The sequence below is a fragment of the Pseudonaja textilis genome, chromosome 11 (genome assembly GCF_049901715.1).
Source record: "Pseudonaja textilis isolate UNSWEBS1 chromosome 11, rPseTex1.2, whole genome shotgun sequence".
In the NCBI taxonomy this organism is placed as follows: domain Eukaryota; kingdom Metazoa; phylum Chordata; class Lepidosauria; order Squamata; family Elapidae; genus Pseudonaja; species Pseudonaja textilis.
In genome coordinates this window covers 2,434,963-2,455,020 of record NC_142000.1, presented here as the reverse complement: position 1 = coordinate 2,455,020, position 20,058 = coordinate 2,434,963, and the positions used below count along the sequence as shown (strand labels likewise).

The 20,058-nt window shown below is 40.9% G+C and overlaps 1 protein-coding gene across 1 annotated transcript in view; it reads right to left on the bottom strand.

Moving 5' to 3' along the window:
- Positions 1-20,058, bottom strand: part of PEPD (peptidase D) — a 168,463-nt gene that overhangs the window by 117,384 nt on the left and 31,021 nt on the right. The window contains exons 4-6 of the mRNA XM_026714484.2: positions 13,611-13,674; positions 9,010-9,057; positions 6,315-6,376 (exon numbers count right to left, since the gene is read on the bottom strand). Of these exons, the coding sequence (XP_026570269.2) occupies positions 6,315-6,376; positions 9,010-9,057; positions 13,611-13,674 (174 nt within the window). The remainder of the gene's footprint in view (positions 1-6,314; positions 6,377-9,009; positions 9,058-13,610; positions 13,675-20,058) is intronic.

The following is a 20,058-nucleotide window of genomic DNA, read 5'->3' as shown; positions in this document are numbered from 1 at the left end:
CGAAGATGTGTAGTGAGGAGGAGAAGCGGCTGGAACAGCTGCATGCGGAATTTGCCCAGGGAAATCAGTTTTTTTCTGCAAGACTTTGCAGAGGAATAGTGGGAGAATTGGGACATTATGGGTGGGAATGTTCGAGCATCTACCCTGTTTCCCCGAAAATAAAATCTACCTTGAAAGCAAGTCCTAGCTTGATTTTGACACATGTGCCCAATATAAGCCCTATCCCCCAAATAAGCCCTAATTAAGATCCTTCCCACTCCAGGTAAAAATTAAGCTTGAGTGGGGATGAGGGGGTAGAGCTGCGCTACTACCTATCTTTGGACAGTTGCAGCCAAGCCTCGCACACCCCGACACCCGCCTTGCCGGCCCATTTCTTCTGCAGCCGGCCAGGCTAGCAAGGCTTTCCTGAAGGCCTCTGGAGCTGATATAACAAAGCTCTGGATCGATCCAGAGCTCTGTTATCAGCTGCAGAGGCCTTCAGGAAAGCCTTGCTGGCTGCAGAAGCAGCAGCTCCCGAAGGCCTCTGAGAACGAAAAGGAGGCCAGGGGGCGACGCACGCAAGTGAGGTTAGTCAGTGGATGACATCCCCCCAAAATAAGACCTGGTGCCATTTTTGGTGGCAAAAAAATTATAAGGAGGAGTCTTATTTTGGGGAAAACAGGGTAGGAACTTTGTGCAGCAACAAGTATTTAGGCAGGTCACAAGCCTTCAGTGCTCACCCAAGGCACAATTGACCAGGTTCAAATCATCCTACTTTATGTAAACACATTATGTGAAAACCCTCGTCTTTTGAAAAAGGTTTTAATCTAGGAAGTCCTCAACTTTAGACCACAATTGAGCCCAAAATTTATGTTGCTAAGCAAGATATTTGTTAGGTGAGTTTTGCCCCATTTGACGACCTTCCCTGCCACAGTCGTTAAGTGAATCACTGTAGTTCTTAAGTTAGTTAACACAGTTGTTATGTGAATCTGGCTTCCCTGTTGACTTTGCTTATCAGGCGGTTGCAAAAGATAATAGCTTGACCCCAGGACATTGGAGCCATCATAAATACCAGTCAGTTGCCAAGCATCTGAATTTTGACCATGTGATTGTGTGCAACAATTGTGTGTAAAACGGTCATAAGTCACCTTTTTCAGAGGCATTTTTACTTGAATGGTCCCTAAATGAACTGTTGTAAGTCAAAGACTACCAGTGCTGGGGAAAGTAGAAGGAAAGAGAAGAAGAGGACAACCAACAGCAAGGTGGATGGACTTGGTTATGGTGGCGATGAATGCACCATTGGGAGGCTTGAAAGAACAGATCAGAGGTAGATCATCACGGAGATATATTCATCTATCTATGTCAAAGGTGTCAAACTCAAAGCCTGTGTGGTGCTTAGATCTGGTCCATGGGCTGCTCTGAAAACAGCAAAGGCTTGCGGTGCCTCTGCCAGCGAAAATAGGGCTGGGGGGAGCACTCCCTGGGCTCCATTTTCACTGGCAGAAGGCTAGCAAAACAAACTAAAAACTAAACAAAAGGAGAAATGCTTCCCCTTTTGCATTTGAGCATGCAAGAAGGGACAGGAAAGGAGAAAGGGAAAGAGGAAAGACAAAGAAAAAGAAGGGAAGATGGGAAGAGAGTGAGGAAGGAAAAAGAAGGAAAGAGGGGAAAGAATAAGAAAGGAGAATGAAGAGGAAAGGAAAAAGAAGAGAAGGAAGGAAGGAAGGAAGGAAGGAAGGAAGGAAGGAAGGAAGGAAGGAAGGAAGGAAGGAAGGAAGAAAGGAAGGAAGGAAGGAGCGAGGGAGGGAGGGAGGGAGGGAGGGAGGGAGGAAGGAAGGAAGGAAGGAAGGAAGGAAGGAAGGAAGGAAGGAAGGAAGGAAGGAAGGAAGGGAGATAATGAGAGTGAGAGAAGATCTGAGGGAAGTCCTGCCTTAGCACTTGGCCATCACAGGTGCCCCCAACATGAGAGATGTCAAGCTGGCCATGCCCATCCTGCCCCCCCCCCCCCCCCCCAGGCCAAACACAACCCTGATGCAGCCCTCAAAGAAATCGAGTTTGACCCCTGATCTTTGTGATCGCTTGGAGTCAAAAACAACTTGGTGCACATAATAGAAAAAAAACAACAATCCAGATTAAAGCTGGTGCAGCTACAAGGGCTCGTGTCCAGATGTGAGGAAGGAAGAGAATGAACACCTGGTATCTGATCTATTACCCAGGAAAGTGTTACGTTTCTTCTAGACCACAGCGGGATGGTGGAACTTGAGAGATGCAAGAAGAGGGGAAGTGTGATGGGATGCGATCTGGATTCTGGGAGGGAGGGGAGTGCACTCCAAGGAGCGAGAGGCAATCCCTTTCACCTCAATCTGTGTGAGAGAAAGAGGGGGAACACAGCTTCTCCCTAACACTCCCCAGAGTATATGCTTTGTGGGAGTGCCAGCACTTTTTATTTTGGTTAAGATTTCTATCTATGGATATATACATGATAGCAGTCTTCCAGTACTTGAGGGGCTGCCCCGAAGAACAGGGTGGGTCAACCTATTTTCCAAAGCACCAGTTGTGGGACCTTCATCTCTGGAGGTTTTAAAGGAGAGACAAGACAGCCACTTGTCTGAAATGGTACAGGGTCTCCTGCTTGAACAGAGGGTTGGACTAGAAGACCTCCAAGGTCCCTTCCAGTTCTATTCTGATTGACGGGATGAGGGACAATGAAGACATCTGGGCCTTTCTTAGTTTTTGGAGCCTGACAGGTAGGTTGGACGAACAAACAGTAGGGGGTGTCTCCTTCTCAACAGAAAGGAAAGAGAATTCCTGTAAAGCCAGGAAAACTCAGGTGTGAATCAATATCTTCAAGAATGCCAGCTATGAAATTAAGTACTTCCGGCAGCATTCAACCTTTGAAACTTTCTTCTGCCAGCCAGGCTGCAGGAATATATTTGATCACTATGATCTTGCTCCATGCCTACGCTACAATCCTACAAGTTTCGCAGACGTTACTGCCAATGCTTAAGAGGTGACGTTCAATTTCTAGAAGAGAGCCAGATCTGCCCAGCCCTACGCTCCACACGCCTCTGGAAGTTGAATAAAATTGAGTAATTTTAGCCAATAATCACTTGAGCTCCTCGCGGCCATGCAATTCTGGCACTGTGCAGAAGAGAGTCTCACCACAGGGTGACAAAAAGAAGCGGATCTAATGAGATTTGCTTTCTCTGAACATCAAGGAATCCTTTTTGCAAGGGCTTAAGGCCATTAAATCCCCGGCACATATAGTTTAGCACAAAGGCAGAAAATGAAAAATGAAAATGCAAAACTGCATTCAATAGAAAGGCAGACAGCCACACGGCCCACCGATGAGAGAGCTGGTACACTGAACAATACTGAGCAAAAGGATGGGTCTTTGTTTTGTCTCCAAGCATCCCACTATGTTCCTCACAAGCAGACAGGAAGGTGTGCCACAAGCTGCATCAGGAAGATCAGAAAGTAATTGTGGGATTGAGATCAGTAGGGAGAACAGGACATTGAAAGAGTGTGTTGGGAGAACAGCCTGCTGGGAGCAAGAATGATGGAAAACAGCCCTGGCCTCTGAGTCAGCAGGCTGTCTTATTGAGGAAAAGCCGGGGAGCATCCAAATGATCGCTCAGGGAAGGCACAACGCACACAACGTCTATCTTCAGCTTCAATCCTGAGGTTGTAGTAACATTTCCATCATTCCTACAAGGCTGAGAATGGATCCTTTTCTGCAAAGTGCTGATGAAAGGTAGCCCACCAGAGCCCCTTCCCTGATGGACCTCAGGATTTTGTCACCAGTGGGGTCTCATTTGTGACATAACTCCCGCGTGCATTGGCTAATCCTTGCTGTATTGGCTACGGAATGGGATGATAACTCACTGCAGCCAACTCACCATAGGCCAACTCAACTCAGGACAACTTGCCCTGGCCAACTCACCATAGGCCAACTCACTACGGCCAACTCAACCCAGGACAACTTGCCCTGGCCAACTCACCATAGGCCAACTCACTGAGGGACCATTCCATAATTCAGTATAATTATTTAAAATAATAAACAAAAATTAATTTCTGTCATTCACATTTCATTTTGTCCATCTTTCAAATCCTTCCTTTAATAATTCTATTCCGCTATTTTTTTGATATTAGTGTAACTCTTGTCCCACAGCGAGTTGGCCACGGTGAGTTGTCGTAGACCCTATTGGCTATGTCTTTTTATATATTCATTTTACTAACACATATATGCTTGGTGCCTTTTTTCCCTGTTAAGATTTTTATAAAAACCATACATCCCCAAACTATAACATTTAAAAATCTATAAATATTGAAGCTTAAGTGTATCTTAGTTTGCATAGCAGTTTGGGAAATGCAAATTAAGTCATTAAAAATTCAAAAGAATCCTCCCACCAAAACATTACCCATCTTTAGTGACCAGAATAGGGATAATGCTGCCATCAAATTCCTCCAAATGAGAGCCGTGGTTTTCTTTTTCAAAAACGCACAGCAGCCTTGTTGATCTTTTTTGAAGTATAGATCTGTGAGCAGCTGTTTGCAAGTAGATAAGTCATAAAGATTCTTATGGATGCAGAAACCGAGAACAGCCTGGGAAGGTTTTTCCCTTATAGCCCAATTTGGTGCCAGCAGTCCATATCAAAGTCCCCCCAGCCCCAATGTAGACTGGCCCTCAGCCAAGACTACAGTGCCAAGAGGTTGGAAGACGCTTAGTGAGAGATTGAGGATGGAAGTCTTGACATGTGAGAAGCTGCAAGCTGTTCTACACCACATCAAGGGGGCTCTTTTACTGACAGAAGGCACAGATGATCCATAGCTGTCAAAAGGCAACAGGAAGATCAGTCGATGCCCCATGGTTAGAATGCAAGGAAACCTCTGCTAATCCAGACAGACGAAACTGCCAGAAAAACTGGAAATCTCTTTGCAACAAATAAGGAAGACAGAAGAGGCCCCATTTTTCTCTTTGAAAAAATTGGAACGGAGGCTATATGTCTGTGTGTGTATGCAGGGGACTTTTAACATAGCATCTGGCCCAAGTCAGATGTGGCACTGGGATACATTTCTGCATTCAAAGTCATTCTGCACAAAGCTGTGAGAGTGTTTCATGTACGTATTAGGGAAATAATCCTCCACATTTACGGTATCTGAGGGACTGCCTCTCCTTAATTACACCAGCCCATCATCCCATTAGAACTGGCGGAGAAGGCATGTCACAGGGACCCTCTGCCAGGGACCTACAGATGGTTGGTCCCAGGAACTGCGCCTTCTCTACCATGGGGCCCATCCAGTGGAATATTTCCTACCCCCAAGTCAGGTTAGTTCATCATTTTTTGAAAGTCCCTCAAGACCTGGTTATGTCTTGGGATCATGGATTTCCAAGACCCCAGGGAGTCTTCAAACTTGACAGCTTGAAGACTTGTGGACTTCAACTCCCAGAATTCCTCCTCCAGTCACGTTAGCTCAGGAATTCTGGGAGTTGAAGTCCACAAGCCTTCAAGCTGTCAAGTTTGAAGACTCCATGGGTTATGGCATCCCAGGGAGCTGCAGACATTTTTAGAGGGCTTCACTGTGCTTGATCTTTTGCTCTCTTCATGTGGTTTGTGTGTTTTAATTTTTAGAGGTTTTTGTATTTTAATATGGCTTTTCATATTTTTATAATGATGGTTTCTCTATATATGTTGTTTTACTTATTGTTGCACAATGCCCAGAATCACTGTTTATGGGATGGGTAGCACATAAATGTGATTGATAATTGAATAAATAAAGCCACAGCATTCCAAGCAAGTTGGGCAGGGCAAGGGAAGAAAGCAGTTGTCACACAAACACGGAGGCAACGAAGCAGGCAGGCAGGCGGACACGCGCACACACACACACACACACACACACATCATAGCTACAGCAGCACCGCACACCGAAATAGAATAGCCAGGGAGCCTCTTCACCCTGGACTCAGGGCTAATTAATAAGTTTTCCACTGGCATGTTGTTCTTTGCACTGCAATATAACTCATTTGTCTCACAAAGGATTCTCCTCTGGAACGCTTCGATGTGCTTCAAATACTGCAATCTATCATAAAATGCTAAAATGCTCCACTCTTTTGGAATAAAGTGATTTGATTCACAAGTCTTTGTTATGGGTTTGTACACAGAATCGGGCTTCTTTTTCTTCTGCTTTCTGCTACCATGAAAAAAAAAAAATACAATCGAAATAAGATCATCTGAACTGGGAATGGCGGGCTCCTATTTTTGTTTATTAGATATTTCAAATAATTAGTCAATTGGGGATTCATCCAAACATTTCAAACCCAGAAGATAACTTACTGGCTGATTTTGTCAAAAGACGCTTCCCTGGTCACGCTTCCGCTGTCGGTGTTAATTCCTCGCTGGAAAAAAGAGAGCAAAACACAAGTTCTAGAGCAGCTGCTCAGTTTAGAAACAGCCAAGACAAGCCTTTCACCCAACCAGTTTTCTCCCTTCCCTGGGAGATGAATTTGGTCATTCCCCTTGCCTCCTTCTTGATGCCAGGTTGGGTAAGATGGATAGATATAATACCCACTGACCTAAAAGGAAGACAGCCATGCATTTTAGACAATCTGCTGCATCTCTACAAAAATGTCTAATTAGAGCATCCTTCATTTTATCATATTTTTAATGAACTTACAATGACTCTGCGATTTTAAAGTGAATCATTTGGGAGGAAAAGCTGCTCTCCCTTTTCAGACAAAGACCTCTCCTGTGGCTTTCTCTGCACGCTCCAGATGGAGCAAAGAGGACTAATAATAGGACGAAGGAATCCCAGGTGTTCACTTCCATCTGGATGGAAGAAGGCATTGATGAGGCAAGCACCAAGCAAGCTAAAGGCACCTCCGTACAAAATACAAGCTGCATATTGTGTTATTCTTCTGCCTTCTGCAGTTCAAAAAAATTAATCAGGCTTGTTTTTGGTTCAATCTTGTTTTGCAGGGCAATTGATAGAGCCCAGGAGGAAGAGGGGAAATGATTTTTTTTCTCCCCACAGCTGGTTTTCTGACACAATGGATGATTGCACTGAATGGGGAGGGCATTAGCAGGTAGAATCCTTTCACCCTAAAGAAGGGAAAAAGTAAACATCTGTTCTGCACACCTGTGAAGACGGGTTGCCTTCAGAAGCTGTGGGTGCTCCCTTGCTGGAGGTTTTTAAGAAGAGACTGGACAGCCATCTGTCTAGAATAGCACAGGGTCTTCTGCTCGAGCAGGGGGTTAGACTAGACGACCTCCAAGGTCCCTTCCAACTCTGATATTCTGTCATTATTAAGGGGCAAATCCAGGGATTGCAGCCATTCTTCTTCTTCCTAGCATATTCCTGTAGGTGCAGGGTCCGCTTTTCAGATTATTGAACACCATTTTGCACCATCAGCTGCGTCTCCAGGGTGCAGGCCCACGCGTGCATCTCTTTGTTGGTGGTGTTTTGCCATCTCTGTTTTGGATGCCCACGAGGTTGCCGGCCATCGACTTCTAGTCTTGGCCACGGTGGGAGGTGGAGGTGTCCATACCAGCGGAGCCAGCCTTCTCTCCCCTTCTCTATAATTGGTGCCACACTAAAATGCTGTCGAATAGTGTCATCTGTGATGTGGTCAAGAAGGGAGATGCCCGATATCCAATGGAACATTTGCATTTCCATGGCATGCAGATAATCTTCGGTCCCTGATGTTGCTGCCCAGCCTTCAGGGCCATACAGTGCAATGGAATTCCAGCCATCATCATTATATTATTATTATTACTATTATTATTACTATTATTACTATTGTTGTTGTTGTTGTTGTTGTTATTATTATTATTATTATTATTATTATTTCTATGAAACAGTGAAATTCAAGCAGTTTTCCAATACTTGACACTTGTATTCTCAAAAGCTACAGTATGAAGATCCTTCAACTAAGACAATTTGACTAGCACCTTGAATTTGCCCCCAAGCAATTTTGCAAAGGCCCAGAAATCTACAAGCATTCATAAATCATTGTGTTTCCGGGATAAGCTAGAAGCAGAATTGCATCTGGTTTTTCACCATTTAGGCCCTAAGTGAAACAAGACACCCTGTTATATCCACTGCCTTCAGTGCTACTGGAGTTCCGTCTAAGAAGCCCTCTTGTTAGTCTCTTGTAATTGGATTAACAGGGCAGGGCAGCCCGCATTCAACGGCCTCTTTGAGTGAGGGGATGTCATTTTTCAAATCAATCTTCCATCTCCTGGTAGAATACAGCTAGTCCTCGACTTTTGACCACAACTGAGCCCCAAATTTTTCTTTGAAGATGTGTCGCTTCTCATCCAAGAAGCTTCTTTAGCTCTGACTGGATGGTGGGGAAGGGAAAGATTTATCCTCTTTGCAGACAGCTGGTCATTTGCATCCTTTTAGAGGGTCGTTGAGGCCACTTGGAGGTTTATCTGTGTCCTCAGGGTCTGTCGAGTGGTGCAAATCGGTGTGGAGCCTTCTTGGAACTGCTGAAAGGACTGTGTTGTAGACTGGAGACAGATCGTGCTGATTGAATGGTGGGGGAGGGCAGAAGTAGCTTCTTGGATGAGAAGCAAAACGCCTTCAAAAAAAAACCAGAAAGTCCAGTTGCCTCTTGAAAAAAAACACCTGTGGGGTGCCCTTTATATTGTAGAGGTCAGCAATGGGTTTGTTTTTTTTCCTACCAAGGTCCACACTACAGGGCCAGAGTGGGTGAAGATAAGGCTGGGTGGGACCAGTAACCCTGTGCACACTTACCTACACTCAGACAGCCACTTCTTTCTCTCTTCCCATAGCAAGTTGCCAGGAAAGGAGCAGGTGGCTTTTTTTTTCCAGGAGGTAGAACCGATTATTTCCAAAGGAAACTGGGTGGAAGACTTCACAGGAAGCCAAGGGAGCACACTGGGTACTACTAGTTTATTGCAAGAATAAAATAAAAAGAAGAGACTAATGCATTTAGTAAAATGCACTGGAGAAGCATACCTCTAAGTCATATCTTGACACCAGGGAATGCATCTTAGCACTTACCAGAGTAAGAAGAACCGAAGGGTTTTTCGAAGCCAAAACACAGGCAATCTGACAAAATAAATGAAAAGAGAATCATCTCCGCTCTGTTCTATCAACTTAAAACAGCCCTGGGATCCAGGCTGCCCTGATTCTGAACTGTTTCCCCGCTCGTTCTCAAATACTCTCTATTTAAATATTCTATTTGACATCAATAAGGACAACACTGTCTCCATTTTCTCAAAGACGCCAACTCTTTGGGCCCAGTTTGTGTTCTGCTTTTTCTCTAGGAGGTTTTAGTATTATATTATTATTTAAGCGTGTAGTAATAAAGCAGCATGTTGAGCTATAATTCATATTTTTTTTCTTCTGCTTGAGTCTCCCATCATTCACCAAAAATTATGACTAGTTCTTAATATCCACCCATGTTTGATTTTTATGAAGGTTTGTTAAATACCTGCCAGTGGCCTCAGTTCATATCTAACCAAACCATCAAACACAATGTTCTGACCCAGCCCCGCAAACTCTGGCGTGAATTCAAAATATTCCTTTATTAGGAGCGCCGGCAGCCCCGGCAAAAATTTCTCTCGCAGGCTAACAAATCCAGCCAGCTGGAAGATGAATAGTTGTCTCCCACACATATTCCTCTCCACCTCCTGCCTTTTGTCCCCAGAGCTAGGTGGGGCTTCACTAGCAGCAGTGGCTCTTCCGTCCCAAGGACCGGCCCACAGATTAGCACTGCTCTCCTTTCCTCTGCCTTCTGCACTTCAGGCACTGGGCCCAGCTGTTCCTCCTCTTCCCCATCAGCTACCTCCAGACCTGGGGGCTGCTGACTCTCCATCTGAGGGCTGACAGACAGCCCAGGTTCTGCCTCTGTCTCTGTCTCTGTCTCTCTGTCTGTCTGACTGACTCTCTCTCTCTCTCTCTCTCTCTCTCTCTCTTTCTCTGCCAGCTCCATTCCTTCTTCCTCCTCGGAGCTCCCAGGTTGCCCTGATGCTGACTCTGACTCCCACGCCTCCTGCTCCTCCAATTCGGCTACAAACAGGGGAGGGGTGCACTTGTCAAAATCAAACGTCATTATGATTTAGATACATTAGGGTTTAAATCCACAGCTGGATTGAACAAGATGCAGTTATAGAACCTGGGGACACCACACTGGGGAAAACTGGCTTCTTGCAATGCAGGAATCCAGTCCATGTGTACTTCATCAATCTTAGAAATTCCTCCAACTTATCAACCCTTCATTCTTGCATGGAAATAACTTTTTGGGGCTACCTGTTGTTTCTAATGAATTCACTATGAGTAAGATGGAAATTGTGAAGATTTCTACACACAGGAAGTCACTGAAATATTGCTTTAGAAGTTTATACTATACTCGAATTTCTCTCGAATCAGAATAAAGTTTTGTGCTCTGATTGAAAATATATTGTCTACCTGCTTAACCAAGTATTATTAATAAAACTATTTGGTGCCATAAATGGACTTCCACACTGCAGTGTTGCCAAAAGGAGCCATAGAACCTGAAAAGTATCTATTGATTCACCACCATTTATATACAACTGCAAGGTTAAAAAAAAATCAATCAGTGGAAACTCAGACAAAGTATTGACTAAAATTTTGCTAATCTGGCTGCAATCCTATTTATAACTTGTCCATCAATGTAAAATTTTTCAAGCTGGGAGCAGAGGGTGGTGGAGGAAGAGGCAATTTAATACAGCAGTCAATTCAGCAAAAGGAATAGTAAGCAGAAAAACAAATAGTCTCCCAAACAAGAAGAAATCAATTAGGTACATTAAATGCAAAGAGTCTGTGAACAGACAGCTGTTTAGAGCTGCTTTTAAGAAGAGGTGAAATACAGAGGATCCAAAGAGAGATGCTGTAGGGTCCTGCCTCTCTCGGTGATGGGTCTGGAAATCTCTCCTGTTTCTGAGGGATGGAATGATGTTTCTATTTAACAATATTTGAACTCAGGACATGCGCATGGATTTGTCCACTAAGGCAGCAGTCCCCAACATTTGGGGCTCAGCAGACTGGGTGGGGGAGGAGAACCGGACTGCACAAGCGATGGCCCCGCAGAGCTCAACTTGCTCATTTTGAGCTGTGTGCATGTGTGCATGCACACTGCCCCACTGCTCGCACAAGTCAAGCTGCATGTGTGCACACTGGCCCACCGCTGGCACAACCCAATTCTGAATAGGCCACAAAGAGTAGTGGGCCACGGCCCAGGGGTTGGGGACCTTGCATTAGAGATTCCAAGGGCTGCAAAAAGCACTGGAAAAAGTGATGCAATGGACAACGCCTCCCCTATGAATTATTTCTGTCCACAATCCATGAAAAACTGGTGGCAGGATAGGGCAACAAAGTCCCAATCCTCTAAAAGGGCACCAGGTCGAGGAAAGAAATGTGGCCTCCTTATTTCCACATGTTAAAGGACAATTACCTGCCTTACACTTTTCCAAGGAGGAAGCGCTATAATGGTACATAGCACCCCTGACAATTTGCCAATGGTTGTGATACGAAGTGCAAATTCCTGGCTGTCATCCACTCTTGCAGATAAGGAATCCTTAACTAGCATTTTGGTATCTGACACCTGAAGTCAGATAAGGCGAACCACTCTCGATTCCAATCCAGATAAGCTGCCAGCCGCCTTTACAGACAGCACAGGGGATGATGAGATTAGAAAGAGACTATTTCACAGGCCTATTTGTTTCAAGGATCAAACTGCATTGGAGATGTCAACTGGAAAGTGGAATTTTTCAGACAGATGGTCAAAGTGGGGGCTCCGAGAAGGAAACATAATTGTTTAAAGGATTTTTTTGTGTTTATAAATGGTCTCTCTCTGCCCAGTGGCCAAATCTGGGAAACTTCGACCTGTTAAGGAAAAATTATATGCTATAAAAAGGGAAAGGAGTGGGGGAAAAACAAATGCATATTTAATTGAAAAAGTGAAAAGAAAAAGGGAGGGAGGGAGGGAGGGAGGGAGGGAGGGAGGGAGGGAGGGAAGAAAGAAGGAAGGCTGGCTTAATTTATAAAAGCCTGGCAGAAAACACTCATCCGTGTCCTTTTCTGGGAGGGAGGAAACTTCTCCCCTCAAAATTAGGACTGAGGATTTGAAGTGAGCAGATGCATCAATACTTTGCTCTTAAGGTAAAAAAAAATACTCTTTTAAATTATTTCTATATTTGGGGTTTTCCAACACCCCTGTATTTATTTGACCGCAGAGTTGAAGCAACACAGAAATTATAATATTGCCATTGGAGAGATAGAATAAAAAAGAATTAAAACAAATCTTTTAAAAAAGCAGCTGCCAAGGAAAGTGCTTGGCACACATTAGATTTAATGAGAGATAAACCTACTAATACAGAATTCTAATTTCTTACATCCCAAAGCCACATAAAACAGGGCAGAATTATCCCGAATAAAAAAAATCCCCTGTCCAATCCCAAACTCTATAGCATCATTTTCAAACCTTGGTAACTTTAAGATGCACGGACTGGTGAAATTCACTTCCTGGCTGGGGAATTCTGTGGGAGTTGTGGTTTGTACATCTTAAAAAGTGACCAAGATTGGCAAACACTGCTGTACAGGAATCAGGTTCCTCTACTACATCATTCTAGGCAAAAGTCTGCATTTCAGAGCAAGCCCTGAGGATGCCAACTTCCCAGCCAGTCACCTTCGGAGGAATCAATCTCTCCTTTCTGCTGAATTCCAAAGTCCCTGATATGTTGGTGTTTTCTGGGATATGAAGTTCTGATGGCAGTTGGGAGTTATGGCTCTACTGGGAGTAATCCATCCCAAGAAGCTGGGTTGAAACTCTTCCCATTTGGGGAGGCCTACTTGACTTCCATCATACTTCAGACCATCTCAAAATGTCCAGACTGGCATGGCCCAGCATGTTGTATCATTTGTTAGAAAATTCCATTGTTCTCTAGAATATTCTGAGCATCCCATGAAGGAGTATATTGCCCATTACCCCTAATTTCTGACTTCAATTCTCCTTTTCCAAATAAGCCAATTCCACTGATGCCATTTAATTCTGGCTTTTACAGTAGCCCAGCTTGTGACGTGGGTGGAAGGGGGAAGGCAATCACATAAACATTCGGGGCCAAATCCTCTCGGAACCTGGTCGAATTATCTTAGACCAGGGTTGTCCAACCTTGGTAACTTTAAGACTTGTGGACTTCAACTCCCAGAATTCCTCAGCCAGCAAAGCTGGCTGAGGAATTCTGGGAGTTGAAGTCCACAAGTCTTAAAGTTACCAAGGTTGGACAACCCTGTCTTAGACAATGAGGCATCAGCTCATCTAACCACCCTGGAAAGGGAGTTGATGGAACCAGCAGAAATTTGAGCAACCATCCCGGTGGCCTTGCAACCCCATTCTGCACACGGAGAGGAGGAGAAGGTCAGAGCCCTTGGAGCAAATCCCTTTAAGAACTGGCCTGAGCTGGCTCGTCCCTCTCCTTTCTCCTCACTGCCTCTGTGTCATGTCATTCCAGATTGTGTCATCCACGGAGCTCCCTTTTCATTCTCTTTAACCTGCAGAGTCAGTTATTAACCTGAAAATTACTTGCCCTCCCACCCATCTCCAACTGTGGTTTTAACTTTGCAAAATGTAGGGAACTCACCTCATCCGTATAGTGTACTTCGTTAACCCCATATTTCTCCTTGTAGTACTCAGGAGGGTGGATCCTTTAAAACAAAAAAAGCAAGCAAATGTGCATTGGTTATTTTTGCAGTTAAGAGCACTTTTACACACTGTTCTTTCTCCTTTTTTATTCCCATTTTATGCAGGAACAAACTTGCTTGTTTTTTACTAGATGGCCCTAAAGCTGATCTGCCTGCTCACAGGTCATTTAAGGAGCTATGTCAGTATTCCAAGTAATACACCCATAGAAAACAGAACTCCGGGTCAGGTAGATTCCTCAAAGAACAATTTATTGGACGCATCTTATTGACACAACTGGTGAAAACTGAATCTGGAAGTTCCTGTGGTTTTCACCTAATTAAAAAGTGAAAGTTCCCCCTTCCCCCAAGCCATCAGTCACATTGTCCAATAGAGGTGCTGGCCAGTTGCTTGGTTACTCCACTCCTCCTCTCCCCAGCACCTGCTGGAATGTCCTTGGTTCCCACAGGAAATTTTTTGTTTTGACTACAAACCCCAGCTATCTATTCCTCCCACCCTCCCCCATCTCTTCTTCTGCCTTGTGGCAAACTTGAAGCCTCAAAGATGGCCTCAGCCAGGTTCGCACCAGGGTTGACAAGCTAAGCATTTTTTAAAAAAATTATGGGTTTTTAAAAACAAACATAAACAAACAAAACATAAAAACATCAAGCTATCTTCCATATGTGTACATACAGTGTGCCGGTTGGTTTACAAATTGTTTTGTGTTTCCATTTCGTAGTCTTCAATTACAATTACATTGCATATAATCTCATATTTTCAATCAAAAATTAAATACCTTAGTATCATTATTAATCAATCATTTGACTATACTTTTATTCATACATGTTTTACAAGATAATCATAATTTAGTTTATTTTATAACAGTTCATATTATCATCCCAAATCTATCCTAAAATCATTTTGTACATATAATAAGTACATCTTTATATATTTATTATTTTCTAAAAGTCTACATATTCCATTACTGTATTTTATTGTCTAACCATTGATAAAATAGATCCCAAATTTTATAAAATTGTTTATCCTCTTGTTCTCTCATTTCAAATGTCAATCTACTCATTTCAGCACATTCCAATATTTTCTTAATGATTTCCTCCTGTGATGGTATTTTCTCATTTTTTCAGTTTTTAGCAAATACAATCCTGGCTGCTGTTAATACATTTACAATCAGGTATTTCAAGTCTTTACGATATATTTCAGGTAAAATTCCCAATAAAAATATCTCTGGTTTCAACTCTATATGTTTTTTTGTCATTTTTTCCAACCACATGTGGATTTTAGTCCAGTATTTTTTAGCATCCGCACAAGTCCACCACATATGGTAATATGAGCCAGGTGTCTGATGACATTTCCAACATTTTTCAGATTTATTCTTGAACATTCTTGCTATTCTTGTCGGGGGAAAATGCCACCTGTAAAACATCTTATACAAATTTTCTTTATATGCTGTTGACATTGTCATTTTATAATTTTGAGACCCCAATTTTTGCCATTTCTCTAAATTAATCCCATATCCAAAATTCTTCCCCCAAGCAATCATAGTTTCTTTAACTTGTACTTCTTCTAATTTAATTTCTAATAAATATCCATACAGTTTTTTAATCACCTTTTCATCAGTACCTGTCAAAATCTTATCTAAATCAGTCAATTTATCATAGAAACCTTCCATTTTAGTATCTTTATCATACCTTGAATGTATTTGCGCATATGAAAACCAATTCATCTTTATACCTTGTTCCTCTAGTTTTTGTATAGATTTGAGTTCACCCTTTTCATTCAATATTTCACCATATCTAACTGTTTGTATATTATAAGAAAATGCTTCAATAGTCGATAACCAGACTGGAATTTTCAAATAACATTGTCTTTTAATCTTCTCCCAGTTTAACCACAGAGACTCACGTATATAATGTCTTCTAAAATACCCCTAGTATTTCTTAGTGTTATCCATTCCTTAACCCACATCAGATTTGTAGCTTGATAGTACAACTCCCAATTAGGCAAACCAAATGGAAAGGTGGCTGGTTTGAAAATAAATTCAACGATTCTTGTAATGTTTTGTAAAATTCTGCCAGAAGTCCATCTGGGCCTGGTGTCTTTCCATTATTTTACTTCTTGAGTGCTTCAGTTAACTCCATCATCCTTATATGTCTTTCTAACATTGTTTCAGTCTCTTTAGGTATCTGAGGTAAATTAGCGTTCTGTAAGTACTGTTTAACTCTTTCCTCATCAATATTCTCTTGCATATATAATTTCCCATAGAAGTCTCAAATGATTTCCTTCTTCTCTTTACTACCATAGCAAACTTGGCCTTGGTCATCTATTAATTGCAATATTTTCCTTGATTCTTTCTCCATTCTCAATTTGTATGCTAACCATCTACCTGGTTTGTCTGAGTCTTCAAATTAGTTCTGTTTAGCACCTCTAATTTTCTGTGCTAATTCTTCTTTTTCTATTTGACCCATTTTATGTTTAATTATATCCATTTTTAGCTTGATGTCCTTTTTCTGTGGCATTTTCTGTAGCTCTTTTTCAAGTCTTTTATACTCATCCTCTAAGGCCTTAGAGGCTAGTCTTTTCATAGTATTCCTTTTCCTTGTATAGTCTATTATCAAGCCTCTAACATATGCCTTCATTGTATCCCATACATTCTGAATTGATGCATCTTCTTTTTTGTTTTCTGTAAAGAAAAAAGCCAATTCTTTCTCCATCCACTGTGTGAAGTCTTTTTCCTTTAAAATAGTATTATTTAATGTCCATCTAGATCTTCTTTTTTGTCCTTTCCATTTAATTGTCATTGGATTGTGATCTGCCCAAATATTTGTTCCAATATTTATTTCTTGAATATTAGTTATTAATCCTGTTGACATCCATATCATATCTATTCTGGACCATGATAAGTGTCTTTTTGAATAGGAGGTGTATTATTTAGTTTTAGCATTTCTTTCTCTCCATATATCTTTTAAGTTTATTTCATCTACCATTTTAAAAAAACGATTTAGGGAGAGTCTTTCTGTTTTGCTTTATTGTTTTCTGTGCTGTATAGTCCAATTTGTTGTCTACATTTCCATTAAAATCTCCCATCATAACTATATTAGCATAGTCCAGTTCAATTATTTTGATATGTAATTTTTTGTAGAATTCTTCTTGTTTGTCATTCGGAGCATAGATTGCAATCAGGAGTGTTTTCGTCCATTATTTCCACCATTAGTATTCTTCCATCATCATCGGTATAAATCAATTTTGCTGGGGTGGTTTCTTTAATATATAAAACCACTCCTCTTTTCTTACATTGTGTCAAGGAAGTAAATATTTTCCCTAATTTTGGCTGTATCAACAATTGTTCATATTGTTTTTAATATGTACTTCTTGTAGACAAATTATATCAAATTTTAATTTCTCTAATTTATGAAAGGTTTTCCTTCTTTTAACGGCTGAGTTAAGTCCATTTATATTAATTGTAATCAGTTTTTTCTCTTCCATGGTTATATTTTGTGGTTAAGTTTAGCAGCTCTCGTAGATCTTAGTTCATGTTGTTCTTTGGCTTCCACCTTCCCACCTACTGCACCTTCTTTTTCAGTCGCCATTTGGCAGTCCTCTTGGAATTCAATTAGTGAGATCTCTTTTTCTGACTCTTCTTCTTTCCCTCCAAGAAATTCTGTTTAAAATAATTCCGCTTTCTCAATTGAGTCAATTCTGTCTCTGTTCTTGCCATGTGAACATTAAACCTTCTGGAATCAGCCATCTATAATTCACCTCTTTTTTAAATAGCATTTTAGTCAGGAATCGGTATTCTCTTCTCATCTCTCTCACTTTTCTGGGTATTTGTTTCAAGACCGCAATCTCCTTGTCTTTATATTTCAATGTTTTCTCTTTTGCCATTTGCGTTTTAATGGCTTTCTTTGTAAATCTAATGTGAACTTCTCTTGGTAAGCTATTTCTCATTGCATATCTTGTGAAAACTCGATAAACCTCATCTATGCTACCCATCATCTTCTCGAGTTATTTCCAAAGCTTCAGCCAGTATTTCTATCATCATCTCAGCTAAGTTTTGTCCTTTTTCTTCCTGTACGTTTTGGAATCTAAGATAGAATTCTGATCTATCCATCTCCCATCTCATCATACCACTTTTATCTTGTTCAATCACTGTTAATCTATTATCAATATCTCCAATCTTCTTTTCTCTTTATCTTCTTCAATTTTTTGGAATCTCTCATCATACTTCAACATCATTTGTTGGCTGTTCTCCACTTTTTCATCGGTTTTCCTTGTTCTTTGTTCAATGTTCTCTGTTCTTTGTTCAATGTTCTCTATTCTCTTTTCAATATTCTCTCATCTTGCTTGAATATTTTGAATTCCTTGCATAATCATCTGCAGTCACTTTTTCTTGTTCTTTTTCTTTGTATTGAACGTTGTCCTCCAGATGGTGGAGAGGAAGAAGTAGAAGTTGAGGAACCAGGAGCTGTAAATTTCCTCCTCATTTTAAGCAATTCAAAATCTTCAGGTTCTTCTAAACCTTAATCCAATTGTGAAGTAACCAATTATAGTTCAAAATAAAAATAGTAGAAAAAAGAAGCCCAATAATAATGATAAAAGAAAAAAGAAAAAAAAAGGGAGGACAAAATTTCTTCCGGTTCTTGTATACCTTAATCCAATCAGTAGTTAGATGAAGAAAAAGGCTTGGAAAAGAAAAAGGAAAAAAAGGAAAAGGAAAAGGAAAAATTCTTCAGGTTCTTCAACACCTTAATCCAATTGAAGGGTCTCAAATAGAAAAGAGTGCATAAGAATAAACCAGAAAGGTAGAGGAAAAAACAAAAATACCTTTAAAAAAAAAATCCCTTAAAAAAAAAAAATACTAAAGCTTTCCCTTTAAAATAAAAAGCAAACGTAGAGATTGGACTTCCAAAGAAAAAAAGAAAAAGAAAGACAAGCTCCAACAAAGCCAAAAACCCAAATAGTTATTACAAGGGGGGGGGGGGAGATAAAATGAAATACAATAAAGCTGGTGAGGAGGGATAGCATAACTTCGAAAAAGTAAAAAGAGCACACTGCACTTTGTTTAATTATCCAAGGCTCTTATTATAGCTCTCTTCTCCAAAAACTTATCACCTTTTTTTCCCCTAGGTTTCAACACCAGACTCCAGCTGTTGATAGAAACCCAGAAGAGCACCTGAAATAATACTCTCCCATGCTCTTCCCTCTATCTTATCAAATAGCAATGTCCTTGAAAAAGAGACTCAGTTCTTTCTTTCTCAGCTTTGTCTGGTCACAGGGAAATAGAATATTTTCAAGCCTCTAATTACAAAGTTTCTTTGCTCTCATTTTCCCCCTCCTTTTCCAAGCAAGATATAATAAAAATTAATAAAAAGAAAGAAAAAGATATTTTTAAAAAAGAAATAACTAAAAGGGAGCCTTTAGCCTAAAATATTACAAAATCAAAAAGGAGGGGAAAAAAATAGATGTAAAAGAAAAAACCAGTCTAGTTTCAAAATATAAGATCGTGTATAGAAAATCCAGCAATGAGAAAAAAAAACATTGCTTTGACATTCCTGTTTAAAATCGCCGCTTAATCACTTCTGTCAAAAACCTTTACAGATTCTTTCTTTTCCTTAGGGTGTGCTTTCAGATCTTAGAATAACAAAAAAGTTCTCACCAAACCAGCACACTCTCTCTTTCTCTTCTCTTGCGGAACCACACCCAATTACAGTTTTAGTATTCTCTTAAAGATACAGTATTAAAATGTCTATCCTGGTTTATATATTTCCAACCCAAACAACTGTTAGGTGACTTACATTCCTAACATTCTCCCCTTTGGATAGGACAATATATACAACCTTACATTCTAAGTCCATAATCCTTGCAGCAAGCCTTATGCTTTATAGACCCTTGGGCCTTTGTAAAACGATCTGCTATATTGTTTTCTGACATACAATATTCCAGCTTAATCATTTTACTTTGCACATATTGTCTCACATTTAAATATCTTAAATCTGTGTGTTTCATTCTTGTTTTAACAGCAATATTTGAAGCCATTTGTATTGCTGATTGGTTATCTTCATAAACAACAATAGAATCTGTTACATCAATTCCCATATCAATCAATAATTGCTTATAACAAACTAAATCAGTACATAATAAACATGAGAATTCAGCCTCCATTGTTGACAAACTTAGATGTTTCTGTCTAACAGACCTGCATCCAATCAACACTTTTCCCAATAATACAACAGTACCCGATGTAGATTTTCGTGTATTTATGTCTGTAGCAAAACTTGCATCAGCATATGCAGTTAAACTCGGTTCATCTTTAGGCTCCAAATACAATGCATTGTTTGTTTCAGGTACCTTAACACGCTTAGCAGCTTGCCAGTGCCTTTCAGTTGACTCAG